The sequence below is a fragment of the Bos indicus x Bos taurus genome, chromosome 8, assembly GCF_003369695.1.
Source record: "Bos indicus x Bos taurus breed Angus x Brahman F1 hybrid chromosome 8, Bos_hybrid_MaternalHap_v2.0, whole genome shotgun sequence".
Lineage (NCBI taxonomy): Eukaryota > Metazoa > Chordata > Mammalia > Artiodactyla > Bovidae > Bos > Bos indicus x Bos taurus.
This window is the reverse complement of record NC_040083.1, coordinates 17,054,537-17,069,642: the sequence shown is the minus strand read 5'-3', so window position 1 is coordinate 17,069,642 and position 15,106 is coordinate 17,054,537. Positions and strand designations below refer to the sequence as shown.

The following is a 15,106-nucleotide window of genomic DNA, read 5'->3' as shown; positions in this document are numbered from 1 at the left end:
GCAAAAAAATCATCATCCTGAAGTGTTGTCTTCTCTTATTCTATGGAACAACAATGAACTATGTCTCAATTGGATTGTGACATGCAATGAAAAGTGAGTTTTATGTGACAACTGGTGACAACCAGTTCAGTGATGGGACTGAGAAGAAGCTTCAAAGCACTTCCCCAAACCAAACTTACACCGTAAAAAGGTCTTAGTCACTGTTTGGTGGTCTGCAGCCCATCTGATCCTCTACAGCTTTCTGAATCCAGAAAGAATTCAACAGAAAGGGCCCAATTCTTTGCCACGATAATGCCCGACCCCATGTTACACAAGCAATGCTTCAAAAGTTGAAAAATTTGGGTTATGTAGTTTTGCGTCATGCACCATATTCACCTGACCTTTCACCAACCAATTACCAGTTCTTCAAGCATTTCAACAACTTTTTGCAGGGAAGTGCTTCCACAACCAGCAGGAGGCAGAAAATGCTTTCCAAGAGCTAGTCGAATCCTGAAGCACGGATTTTTATGCTACAGGAATAAACAAACATTTCTTGTTAGCAAAAATGTGTTGTTGCTATTTTCATTAATAAAGGTGTGTTTGAGCTTAGTTATAATGATTTAAAATTCATGGTCCAAAACCACAGTTACTTTTGTACCAACCTAATACTTACACTGTGTATATAACCCTTTGCCTGTGGACTTTCAGACATTTCCTCTTGTTCACTTTTTCCCTTTTTTATTATTTTTTCTCTTTTGCTTTCAAAAAGGAGGAGCTCTTCCCTCTTAAAAATCTTATTAATGCTGTGGGCCTGCTTTCAGATATCAGCATTAACTTTTATTTTTGTTAACTTAGAAAAATTCTTTAGATCTCAGATAATCAATTTTCACATCTGTAAAACAGAATTAATGGTACTGTCTTACAGAGTTGCTTTGAGTGTTAAAAGAATATGAAGTATAAAGTCTATACTTTATATATAAGTACATATACTTATAAAGTATATATGTATAAGGTATATAAAGAATTTGAAGTATAGTGCCTGCCACAGAATACATGCTCAATAAATAGTAGCTTCAAATGTCATTTTCATCATTATAATCACCACTAACACCCCTAGCTCTTTTTATTTTCTTTTGAAATTATGCTATCCCTTATTTTCTGTTTGTGAACAGTAGAACAGTGGGGAATACATGGTAATTTTACTACTCATTTCTACTAGTTTCCTAGTGCTGCTGTAATAAAGTTTTACAAACTGAGTGACATAAAACAACAGAGGAAATATTCTAATACTTCTGGAGGCTAAAGGTCTTAAAGTATCAGCAGAGACTTGTTTCCTCTGGAACACTAGGTAGAATCCTTCCTTGCCTATTCTTAGCTTCTGGTACTGGCTGTCAGTCCTTAGTATTTGCTCCTTAACTTGTATCTGTATCACTCTGTTCGCCGGTGTCATCAAATGGCATTCTCATGTATCTCTGTGTGTGTGTGTGTATGTATGTATCTCTGTTTTTATCCTCATGTATCTCTGTTTTTATCTTTTCCAATAAAGACAGTAGTTATACTGGATTAAGATTCACCTTAATGAGCTCAAGATATCAGAACTTAATTAAATCTGCATAGACTGCATTTCAAATTAGGTCACGTTCACAGGTGCTGGAGATTAGGACTTCAACGTATATTTTGGGGGGATATAATTCAACCCATAACATTGTAGGAAAGCATATATATGATCTATTTAGGGGAAAATATCTTCCTTCTAGAGATCAGTTCTTTGGCCTTTGGATTAGGTTTTGTGGTTCAAGTTATACATAGATCATTTTGTTTTCTTTATTATCTTCCCTCTGGTAGAGATGTCTGTATCTTTGTTTAGGTCTTATATTTAGAAACTAAAATAAACTAAAGCTACCACCTTCTTGTGAATCTTAGACTGAATCGCTTACAAACGTATATAGGGATTTATTTTTATTCTTCAGTGTTTAGAATTTGTAGCGTTCTTGAGTATTATAGATATTTGATATCTCTATTTTAAAAAGCTCATAGTTTAAATTTGTCCTTAGTTATAAACTGGAAACTATTTGAATAGTTTTTGATAAAATACTAAAATTATTTTTTTAATTCTCTTTAGGAAATCGCACACTCCCAGGTAAAACAGGAGGCTGTATTGTTACATGAAAAACTTTATGAGTTGGAGTCCCATCGAGATCAGATGATTGCAGAAGACAAAAATATGGGATCTCCAATGGAAGAAAGAGAGAGATTACTCAAGCAGGTAGGAAAAACAAACATACTTATTTTAAAATGTCAGGATTTGGTAAATGTATACATTTGTTTTATTTAAGGCATATGCATTGAACAGAAAGCCAATAAGCTTATTTAAAAAACAAAAGGGTGAAAAGCAAACTCCACCTAAACTAATATGAACTGCTTGACCAAGAAAATCCAGATAAAAGTCATTTCTCACATAAAAACTTTTTATTTTTTTTACTTAAATTCTAATTTTGTATGGTCTTCATGCATATTTGATCATTTTTTAATGTTTTGGTTCCTTACAAGAAAAACTCTTCTTATTGGTCAGTAAATAATTAGACAGTCTTACAGAAAATGTATTCCATTATTTGCTTTAGGCCTCATATTTGGAAAGTTAAGTGCCCCAAGGCTGATGACTTTGTGTGGTTATTTCTATCAGTGCCTGGATGAAAGTGAATGGATTTAAAATGTCCTGTGAGATCACAGTATGTCAGCATGTTGTATCACATGTGTTCAGTAGTTTTCTCACTGCGCCAAGGCTGGCTTTAATTTAGCCTATTATTTATCCTGAGACACCCTAAAACACCCTAAACATACAGCCCTTAGGAGCCTATATATTTGGGAAACAGCTCTAGTGAATAACCTGTAAATGGGACTCCTTTGTGGTCTTAGATTGAATCCAATGGGTTTGTAAGAACAGTAAGGATCACCTCAAGCTTCCCAGGTGGCATTAGTGGAAAAGAACTGGCCTGCCAGTGTAGGAGACACAAGAGGCGCAGGTTCAATCCCTGGGTTGGGAATATTCCCTGGAAGAAGGCATGGCAACCCTCTCCATATTCTTGCTTGGAGAATCCCATGGACAGGGGAGCTTGGTGGGCTAAGTACATAGGGTCACAAAGAGTCAGACTCAAATGAAGCAACTTAGCACACACAGGAGCTATTTAGGTATTAGAATCATTCCATAAAGGTATTATAATCTAGAATCTCTGAAACTCCTTGGAAAGAGATCATTGAAGGGGACTAAAGAGTGATCCTGGGATAGAAATGCTAAATAAAATATAGAAGATTAAGTTAAATTTGAATTTCAGATAAGCAATGAATAATCTTTCAGAATAAATATATACATAAAGATGATAGATCAGATCAGATTAGTCGCTCAGTCGTGTCCGACTCTTTGCGACCCCATGAATCGCAGCACGCCAGGCCTCCCTGTCCATCACCAACTCCCAGAGTTCACTCAGACTCACGTCCATCGAGTCAGTGATGCCATCCAGCCATGTCATCCTCTGTCGTCCCCTTCTCCTCTTGCCCCCAATCCCTCCCAGCATCAGAGTCTTTTCCAATGAGTCAACTCTTCGCATGAGGTGGCCAAAGTACTGGAGTTTCAGCTTTAGCATCATTCCTTCCAAAGAAATCCCAGGGCTGATCTCCTTCAGAATGGACTGGTTGGATCTCCTTGCAGTCCAAGGGACTCTCCAGAGTCTTCTCCAACACCACAGTTCAAAAGCATCAATTCTTCAGCGCTCAGCCTTCTTCACAGTCTGACTCTCACATCCGTACATGACCACAGGAAAAACCATAGCCTTGACTAGACGAACCTTTGTTGGCAAAGTAATGTCTCTGCTTTTGAATATGCTGTCTAGGTTGGCTGTAACTTTCCTTCCAAGGAGTAAGCGTCTTTTAATTTCATGGCTGCAGTCACCATCTGTAGTGATTTTGGAGCCCAGAAAAATAAAGTCTGACACTGTTTCCACTGTTTCCCCATCTATTTCCCATGAAGTGGTGGGACCGGATGCCATGATCTTCGTTTTCTGAATGTTGAGCTTTAAGCCAACTTTTTCACTCTCCTCTTTCACTTTCATCAAGAGGCTTTTGAGTTCCTCTTCACTTTCTGCCGTAAGGGTGGTGTCATCAGCATATGTGAGGTTATTGATATTTCTCCCGGCAATCTGGATTCCAGCCTGTGTTTCTTCCAGTCCAGCGTTTCTCATGATGTACTCTGCGTATAAGTTAAATAAACAGGGTGACAATATACAGCCTTGACATACCACAAAAGTTACTCATTGTTTTTCTGAAATTGAAATGTAATGGGGATTGCTAAATCTGGCAACTCTACTTTGTGTGTAGGTTGGGAGTAGGTAATAGGGGGAGCAGGGGTAGGGAGACAGTCTCAAACATCCTAGATATTTATTTAAACTGATTCGGTCCTGAAAATGTGTTAATCTCATTGTGCTTTGTTGGATATATCAGTCACCACTCTTTCTTTGAGGAGGAAAGAAAAATCTGTGACTAGTTCCCCAGTGATGTTCCTTTTAACTTAAAAGGTTGAATTTTAAGAAATAAGTTAAAAGAAAGAGACTAGATTTGACATTTTAGTACATGCCTTTAGAAGGAAAATCTCTTTAAGATGGCCTAACAATGAACAGTTCTTTAAATTCTGTTTTCTCTTTGTACATTTATAGGTTAAAGAAGATAATCAGGAAATAGCCAGCATGGAGCGACAGTAAGTACATTTACATTAGGACATTTTACATTCATTTCTCATCTTTTAAATTGTGTAAGTGTATAAGAGATGCATATTGTTAGTCCTTTTTTTCAGTGGTTCATAGTGACAATGCAGCTTTCAGTTTTATTTATAGCTTTAAATAATTCTTTGAATGTTTAGTTAGGAGCCATTATGTAGTATAATTACTTTTTTAAAACAGCCTTATTGTGATGTAATACATACTATACAATTCACATATTTAAAGTGTACAACTTAGAGGTTTTTAGTATATTCACAGAATTGTGTAACCACCACCTCAGTCAATTTTCAAACACTTCAGTCACCCCACTAACAACCCATATCCCATCACATCTCTCATCCCCAATTCCCAGCCCTAGGCAACCACTCTGCTTTATGTTTCTATAGGTTAGCCTGTTCTGGACATTTCATATAAATGAAAGCATACAATGTATAGTCCTATGTGGCTGGATTCTTACACTTAGCATAATGTTTCCCTTATGGTTGGGGACACTGAGTGTACCAGTGCAAGTGCATGGGACCTTTTGAAGGAGGTCACCATTATCTTCATTACCTCCACCATAGTTTGGCCTCAGGTCAAATAACATGGAGGAAACACAGCCCCGCCCTTCAACAGAAAATTGGATTAACGATTTACTGAACATGGCCCCACCATCAGAATAAGACCCAGTTTCCCCCTCAGTCTCTCCCATAAGCTTCCATAAACTTCTTATCCTTCTCCATCAGAGGGCAGAAAACCACAATCACAGAAAACTATCCAATCTGAACACCACACCCTTGTCTAACTTAATGAAACTATGAGCCATGCCATGTAGGGCCACCTAGAATGGATGGGTCATGGTGGAGAGTTCTGACAAAATGTGGTCCACTGGAGAAGGGAATGGCAAACCCTTCAGTGAACCTTGAGAACCTCATGAATCGTATGAAAAGGCAAAAAGATAAGACACTGAAAGACGAACCCCCCCAGGTTGGTAGGTGCCCAGTATGCTACTAGAGATCAGTGGAGAAATAACTCCAGAAAGAATGGAGAGATGGAGAGAAAGCAAAAACAACACCCAGTTGTGGATGTAAAGTGATGGAGGTAAAGTCTGATGCCATAAAGAGCAATATTGCATAAGAACCTAGAATGTTAGGTCCATGAATCAAGGCAAATTGGAAGTGGTCAAATAGGAGATGGCAAGAGTGAACATCGACATTTTAGGAATCAGCGAACTAAAATGGACTGAAATGGGTGAATTTGACTCAGATGACCATTATATGTACTACTGTGGGCAAGAATTTCTTAGAAGAAATGGAGTAGCCATCATAGTCAACAAAAGAGTTTGAAATGTAGTACTTGGATGTAATCTCAAAAACGACAGAATAATCTCTGTTCATTTCCAAGGCAAACCATTCAGTATCACAGTAATCCAAGTCTATGCCCTGACCAATATTGCTGAAGAAGCTGAAGTTGAATGGTTATGAAGACCTACAAGACCTTCTAGCACTCACACCCAAAAAAGATGTCCTTTTCATTATAGGGGACTGGAATGCAAAAGTAGGCAGTCAGGAAATACCTTGAGTAACAGGCAGATTTCGGCTTGGAGTACACAGTGAAGCAGGGCAAAGGCTAATAGAATTTTGCCAAGAGAATGCACTGGTCATAGCAAATACCCTCCTCCAACAGAAGGGAAGACTCTACACATGGACGTCACCAGATGGTCAATACCAAAATCAGATTGATTATATTCTTTGCAGCCAAAGATAGAGAAGCTCTATGCAGTCAGCAAAAACAAGAGGAGTTGACTGTGGCTCAGAGCATGAACTCTTTAAGCCAAATTCAGACTTAAATTGAAGAAAGTAGGGAAAACCACTAGACCATTCAGGTATGACCTAAATCAAATCCCTTATGATTATACAGTGGCAGTGACAAATAGATTCAAGGTATTAGATCTGATAGACAGAATGCCTGAAGAACTATGGATGGAGGTTCTTGACGTTGTACAGCAGGCAGTGATCAAGACCATCCCCAAGAAAAAGAAATGGAAAAAGGCAAAATGGTTGTCTGAGGAGGCCTTACAAATAGCTATGAAAAGAAGAGAAGCGAAAGGCAAAGGAGAAAAGATATACCCATTTGAATGCAGACTTCCAAAGAATTGCAAGGAGAGATAAGAAAGCCTTCCTCAGTGATCAGTGCAAAGAAATAGAGGAAAACAATAGAATGGGAAAGACTAGAGATCTCTTCAAGAAAATTAGAGATACCAAGGGAACATTTCATGCAAAGATGGGCACAATAAAGGACAGAAATGGTATGGACCTAACATAAGCAGAAGATATTAAGAAGAGGTGGCAAGAATACACAGAAGAACTATACAAGAAAGATCTTCATGACCCAGATAATCATGATGGTGTGATCACTCATCTAGAGCCAGACATCCTGGAATGCCAAGTCAAGTGGGTCTTAGGAAGCATCACTAAGAACAAAGCTAGTGGAGGTGATGGAATTCCAGTTGAGCTGTTTTCAAATCCTAAAAGATGAAGCTGTGAAAGTGCTGCACTCAATATGTCAGCAAATTTGGAAAACTCAGCAGTGGCCACAGGACTGGAAAAGGTCGGTTTTCCTTCCAATCCCAAAGAAAGGCAATGCCAAAGAATGCTCAAAGTACCACACAGTTGCCCTCATCTCACACGCTAGCAAAGTAATGCTCAAAATTCTCCAAGCCAGGCTTCAACAGTATGTGAACCATGAACTTCCAGATGTTCAAGCTTGTTTTCAAAAAGGCAGAGAGGAACCAGAGATCAAGTGGCCAACATTTGTTGGATTGTGGAAAAAGCAAGAGAGTTCCAGAAAAACATCTATTTCAGTTTTACTGACAATGTCAAAGCCTTTGATTGTGTGGATCACAATAAACTGTGGAAAATTCTTCAAGAGGTGAGAATGCCAGACCACCTGACCTGCCTCCTGAGAAATCTGTATTCAGGACAAGAGGCAACAGTTAGAACTGGACATGGAACAACAGACTGGTTCCAAATCAGGAAAGGAGTACATCAAGGCTGTATATTGTCAGCCTGCTTATTTAACTTATATGCAGAATACATCATGAGAAATGTTGGGCTTGATGAAGCATAAGCTGGAATCAAGATTGCTGGGAGAAATATCAATAACCTCAGATATGCAGATGACACCACCCTTAGAGCCTCATGAGGAAAGTGAAATAGGAGAGTGAAAAAGTTGGCTTAAAGCTCATCATTCAGAAACTAAGATCATGGCATCTGGTCCCATGGCAAATAGATGGAGAAACAGTAGAAACAGTGACAGACTTTATTTTTTTGGGCTCCAAAATCACTGCAGATGGTGACTGCAGCCATGAAATTAAAAGACAGTTATGACCAACCTAGAAAGGAAGAAAAAGAAGGACAGTGACGTCACTCTGTAGTGTCCGACTCTGCAACCCCGTGGACTGTAGCCTACCAGGCTCCTCCGTCCATGGATTCTCCAGGCAAGAATCCTGGAGTGGGTTGCCATTTCCTTCTCCAGGGGATCTTCCCAACCCAGGGATCGAACTCACGTCTCCCACACTGCAGGCAGATGCTTTACCTTCTGAGCCACCAAGAGAGCCCTATGACCAATCTAGACAGCATATAAAAAGCAGAGACATTACTTTGCTAACAAAGGTCAGTCTAGTCAAAGCTATGGTTTTTCCAGTAGTCATGTATGGATGTGAGAGTTGGATTATAAAGAAAGCTGAGCAGCAAAGAATTGTTGCTTTTGAACAGTGGTGTTGGAGAAGACTCTTGAGAGTCCCTTGGACAGCAAGGAGATCCAACCAGTCCATCTTAAAGGAAATCAGTCTGGAATATTCATTGGAAGGACTGAAACTGAAGCTGAAACTCCCAGTACTTTGGCCACCTTATGTGAAGAACTGACTCATTTGAAAAGACCCTGAGAGAGAAAGATTGAGGGTGGGAAGAGAAGGGATTGACAGCAGATGAGATGGGTTGGATGGCATCACCGACTCAATGGACATGAGTTTGGGTAAACTCTGGGAGTTGGTGGTGGACAGGGAGGCCTGGTGTGCTGTAGTCCATGGGGTCACAAAGAATCAGACATGACTGAGTGACTGGACTGAACTGAATGTTTCCAAGGTTCATCTATGTTGTAGCATGTATCAGTATTTCATTTCTTTTTATTGCCAAATAATATCCCATTGCATGGATAGACCGTATTTATTTATCCATTCATTAATTGATAGACATTTGGATTGTTTCTGTTTTTTGGCTATAATGGATTATGCTGGTATGAAGATTCATGTACAAATTTTTGTGTGGACATATATTTTTGCTTCTCTTGTATATTTACCAAGACTGGAATTTACCTGGGAGTGCTGATTCACACAATAACTCTATATTTAACTTTTTTGAGGAGGTTCCAGACTATTTTCCAATGCTGCTAAACCATTTTACATTTTCACCAGCAGTGACTAAGTATTCCAGTTTCTCCATGACTTTATCAACACTTGTTAATTACCTTTTTTTTTATTATAACCATTATAGTGTGTGTGAAGTGGTATCTCATTGATTTGCATTTTCCTGATGACTAATGAATGATGTTGAACCTTTTTTCATGCACTTATTCGTCATATGTATATATTCTTTGGAAAAATACTGTTCACATTCTTTGCCCATTTTTTTCCATTCAGTTTTATAAATTTTATTCGTGTTTTGGCTGTGTTGGGTCTTCCTTACAGTGCATGGGCTCTTTGTTGCTATATGCTGGCTTTCTCTAGTTGTGGAGAGGGAGCCAGTCTCTAGGTGCAGCGCGTGGGCTTCTCCTTACAGTGACTTCTCTTGCTGTGGAGCACAGTCTCTAGGGTGTGGAAGCTCGGTAGTTGTGGCTCATGGACTTAGTTGCCCCATGGCGTGTGGGATCTTAGTTCCCAGACTGGGGATTGAACCCATGTCCCCAGCACTGGCAGGTAAATTCTTAACCACTGGGCCACCAGGGAAGTCCTCCCAATTTTAAATTGAATTATTAATTTATTTTTGACTGTGCCACGCAGGATCTTAGTTCCCTGACCAAGGATTGAACTGGAGTCCCTTCCATTGAAAGTGCAGAGTCTTAACCACTGGACTGTCAAAGAAGTCCATTTATTGTCTTATTACTGAATTGTAAGAGTTCTTTATATATGCTAAATAGATTCTCTCATTAGGTAAATGACTTGCAAAATTTTTCTTCCATTATGTGGATATTCTTTTTACTTTATGGTGTTCGTTGAAACACAGAAATTTTAAATTTTGATGATATCTGGTTTGTTTTCTTCTGTTGCTTGTGCTTTTGGTGTCAAGAAACCAGTGCCTAATTCAAGTTCACAAAGACTTATGCTTATGTTTTACTTTTATTTAACTGTTTTATAGTGCAGTTCTTATGTTTAGATCTGTGATCCATTAACTTATGTGAATGGTATGAGGTAGGAGTCCAATTGTATTCTTTTCCTTGTGCATTTCCAGCTGTCCCAGTACCATTTGTTGAAATATTCTTTCAACAAATGTTGTTTAATGTTCTTCCTCTGTTAAACTGTTTTGGTACCTTTGTCAAAAATCAGTGTATATAGATACAGTCCTTTTTCTAGACTCAAAACAATTCTATTCCATGGCTATATGTGTCTTTTCTTATTCCAGTACCATACTGTCTTGATTACTATTTGTTGTTATTATTCAGTCACTAATCATGTCCAACTCTTTACAACCCCGTGGGCTGTAGCATGCCAGGCTCCCTGTCCTTCATTATCTCCTGGAATTTGCTCAAATTCATGTCCATTGAGTCGGGGATACTATATAACCATCTCATCCTCTGCTTCCTTTTTTCTCCTTATGCCTTCAATCTTTCTCAGCATCAGGGCCTTTTCCAGTGAGTCTGCTCTTCACATCAGGTGGCCGGAGTATTGGAGTTTCAGGTTCAGCATAATTTCTCCCAAAGAATATTCAGGATTGATTTCCCTTAGGGTTGACTGGTTGAATCTCCTTGCAGTCCGAGGGACCCCCAAGAGTCTTCTCTAGCACCAAATTCAAAAACATCAGTTCTTTGGTGCTCAACCTTTTTACCTTTTTTATGGTCCATGGTCCAACTCACATTTGTACTACTGGAAAAATCATAGCTTTGATTATATGAACCTTTGTCAGCGAAGTGACATCTCTGCTTTTTAATGTGCTGTCTAGGTTTGTCGCAGCTTTCCTTCCAAGGAGTAAGCGTCTTTAAATTCTATGGCTGCAGTCACTGTCTGCAGTGATTTTGGAGCCCAGGGAAAGAAAATCTGACATTGCTTCCATTTTTTCCCCTTCTATTTGTCATAAAGTGATGGGAGCAGATGCTATGATCTTGGTTTTTTTCTAATGATTACTATAATTTTGTAATAAGTACAACTGCTTTTGTGAAAATTTTAACCCATATAATCTGGTCTCAATGGTAAATTTTCTGTTATTTTCCAACTTTTAAGACAAACTTTCTAACTTAGTTTAGCTAAAGATTTTTTTATTTTCTTAATATGACAAGTAAAGTTCAAAAGAACTTTGGGGAAGTGTCTGCTGTTGAAGTCAGGCAAGCTGACATTCTCGGAATACACTTGTACTTTAAAGATGAATCACGAAAAAATATTTTTCTCTCAAAATTTATAGTTCTATTCTCAGAATAAAGCATATTTTTATCAATATTATTTCTGCAGATTAGAAAAGATTAAAGATTTTGTAATATCATCACTAAATGTTTTTATTGAATAGCAAAATCATCTGTCATAGATTAAATAATATTTTCAACAGGTTAACAGATATAAAAGAAAAAATAAATCAATTTAATGAAGAAATTAGACAACTTGACATGGATTTAGAAGAACACCAAGGTAATTTTTTTATATTTTTATGATATATAATAATAGACTAAAAAATAGATACATAGCAATATTTATATAGTACTAGGGTCTCAGGGACTCTTTGCCTGGGGTTTATTATTTAATTCTTTGTGATATCACTAAGTTTAATTGCTAAAATACTAAACTACTACAATACTAAATATAGTTAGTATTGAATTAAAGCCAACTAAAAGCTGTATGTAACTTAAAATGGTTGTATAGAAAAGGGAACTCTCTAACACTGTTGGTGGGAATGCAAACTAGTACAGCCACTATGGAGAACAGTGTGGAGATGCCTTAAAAAACTGGAAATAGAACTGTCTTATGATCCAGCAATCCCACTGCTGGGCATACACACTGAGGAAACCAGAAGGGAAAGAGACATGTGTACCCCAGTGTTCATTGCAGCACTGTTTATAATAGCCAGGATATGGAAGCAACCTAGATGCCCATCAGCAGATGAATGGATAAGAAAGCAGTGGTACATATACACAATGGAGTATTACTCAGCCATTAAAAAGAATACATTTGAATCAGTTCTAGTGATGGATGAAACTGGAACCTATTATACAGAGTGAAGTAAGCCAGAAAGAAAAACACCAGTACAGTATACTAACGCATATATATGGAATTTAGAAAGATGGTAACAATAACCCTGTGTACGAGACAGCAAAAGAGACACTGATGTATAGATCAGTCTTATGGACTCTGTGGGAGAGGGAGAGGGTGGGGAGATTTGGGAGAATGGCATTGAAACATGTATAATATCATGTATGAAACGAGTCGCCAGTCCAGGTTTGATGCACGATACTGGATGCTTGGGGCTGGTGCACTGGGACGACCCAGAGGGAGGGTATGGGGAGGGAGGAGGGAGGAGGGTTCAGGATGGGGAACACAGGTATACCTGTGGCGGATTCATTTCGATATTTGGCAAAACTAATACAATATTGTAAAGTTTAAAAATAAAATAAAATTTAAAAAAAAAGAAAAACATAAAAAAAAGAAAAAAAAAATAAGAATTTATTTTGTTTTGCCAAGAAGTTCTTTTTTAATCAAGTAAAATGGGTTAAAGTTGCTCACAGATTTCTAAGTTATACTTCTTTTCATGGGCAATGTGGTAGAGTTGCAGAGGAGTGAGGATCAAGTCATAAATGTCACAAAAGGTCAGGAAGTTATTCCCCAGAGGGCCCAGTAATGAGGTAGCAAATATTGATTATCGAGTTCCCTGTCACCTTCCCCTAGCAGTGGCATTTGAAGAGCCAAGGAAGAACCAGAGCTCTGGGGGTGGAAACGCTGTGGTGTGGATGTGGGAGCTGCAGTGTGTGTGTGTTTGGGGGAGACTTTGGGCGTTACAGATTTCTAACCAGCTTCTCTCTAATAAAGGGGGAATGTGGGTTACTATGGCACTTTAATCACATATTAACTGCAAACCAGTTAGTATGTTAATTGGATTATCAACACTTGACTATATATTCTTAAAGTTAGGTATGGTATTGTAAATAATATACCTAGTATAGCAGAACAGATTAAGAAGAAGTGGCAAAAATACACAGAACAACTATACAAAAAAGGTCTTAATGACCTGGATAAACATGATGATGTGGTCACTCACCTAGAACCAGACATCCTGGAGTGTGAAGTCAAGTGGGCCTTCAAAAGCATTACTATTAAAGTTACTGGAAGTGATGGAATTCCAGTTGAGCTATTTAAAATCCTAAAAGATGTTACTGTTAAAGTGAAAGTGAAAGTCGCTCAGTCATGTCTGACTCTTTGCAACCCCATGGACTACACAGTCCATGGACTTCTTCAGGCCAGAATACTGGAGTGGGTAGCCTTTCCCTTCTCCAGGGGATCTTCCCAACCCAGGGATCGAACCCAGGTCTCCCGCACTGCAGGCGGATTCTTTACCAGCTGAGCCATAAGGGAAGCCCGTTACTGTTAAAGTGCTGCACTAAATATGTCAGCAAATTTGGAAAACTCAGAAGTGGCCACAGGACTGGAAAAGGTCAGTTTTCATTCCAGTCCCAAAGAAGGGCAGTGCCAAAGAATGTTAAACTATACAATTAAGCATACAGTTAGGGCTTCCCTGATAACTCAGTTGGTAAAGAATCCTCTTGCAGTGCAGGAGACCCCAGTTGGATTCCTGGGGTCGGGAAGATCCACTGGAGAAGGGATAGGCTACCCACTCCAGTATTCTTGGGCTTCCCTTGTGTCTCAGCCAGTAAAGAATCCGCCTGCATTGTGGGAGACCTGGGTTTGATCCCTGGGGTTGAAAAGATCCCCTGGAGAAGGGAAAGGCTGCCCACTCCAGATTTCTGGTCCGGAGAATTCCATGGGCTGTATATGTATAGTCCATGGAGTCGCAAAAAGTCAGACACGATTGAGTGACTTCACTTTGACTTTCACATTTTGTGCTCATTTCACGTGCTAGCAAGGTTCTGCTCAAACGTTCAAGGTAGACTTCAGTAGTACATGAACTGAGCCTCCAGATGTACAAGCTGGGTTTAGAAAAAGCAGAGGAACCAGAGATCAAATGGCCAACATTGTTTGGATCATAGAAAAAGGGAGGGAATTCCAGAAAAGCATCTACTTCTGCTTTATTGACTATGCTAAAGCCTTTGACACTGTGGATCACAACAAATTGTGGAAAATTCTTCTTTTGCAAAGAGCAGAAAAAATCTTGATGCTGAGAAAGTAAGAGGAGAAAGAGGGGATGCAAGGATGCTCCTTCATCCTTTGGAGGAGCAAAACATGAGACGGTTAGATAGCATCACTGACTCAATGGACATGAATCTGAGCAAACTCCTCCTCCTGCCATGCTGCAGTTCATGGAGTCTCAGAGTCGGACAGGACTTAGCGACTTTACAACAATAATGGCTGAAGAAACGTAGCAGGGGAAAAGGGTGTACTTTTGCTAAATTTTTTATTTCAATTTTAATGCAGTCTGTTAGTTTTATTTGTACTTCTTCTTGACTTATGAGTAATAGTGTTAGCTACTATTGATTACTTATCTGGACTGGTTAGTTTGTGATCTTTACAGAAACCCTTTGAAGCCTCGTTAACCTCTTTTATACTTGTTGAAGCTCAGAGAAGTTACTCATATTTTCACAACTAATCACAGGTAGAGTCTAGATATAAACCAAGTTCTCTTTGACCCCAAAGTCTTAGTTTTATTGCCCAAACCTGATCTTGGCTTTCTGATATGACGTGCTATATTTGTGAAATGAAAATATTCTTTTGAAATGCTTACAGTCCTACTTACATGTGGCTACATGGCTTCCCTGGTGGCTCAAAGGTGAAAGCGTGTGCCTGCAGTGTGGGAGACCCGGGTCCTATCCCTGGATTGGGAAGATCCCCTGGAGAAGGCAATGGCAACCCACTCCAGTATTCTTGCCTGGAGAATCCCATGGATGGAGGAGCCTGGTAGGTTACAGTCCACAGGGTCGCAAAGAGTCAGACACGACTGAGTGACTTCACT

General features: G+C 39.0%; 1 protein-coding gene across 3 annotated transcripts in view; it reads left to right on the top strand.

Annotated features, from left to right (window-relative positions):
- Positions 1 to 15,106, top strand: part of IFT74 (intraflagellar transport 74) — a 122,733-nt gene that overhangs the window by 41,002 nt on the left and 66,625 nt on the right. For all 3 annotated transcript variants that reach the window (XM_027549091.1, XM_027549089.1, XM_027549090.1), the window contains 3 exons: positions 2,102 to 2,245; positions 4,686 to 4,726; positions 11,540 to 11,619. In XM_027549091.1, the coding sequence (XP_027404892.1) occupies positions 2,102 to 2,245; positions 4,686 to 4,726; positions 11,540 to 11,619 (265 nt within the window). The remainder of the gene's footprint in view (positions 1 to 2,101; positions 2,246 to 4,685; positions 4,727 to 11,539; positions 11,620 to 15,106) is intronic.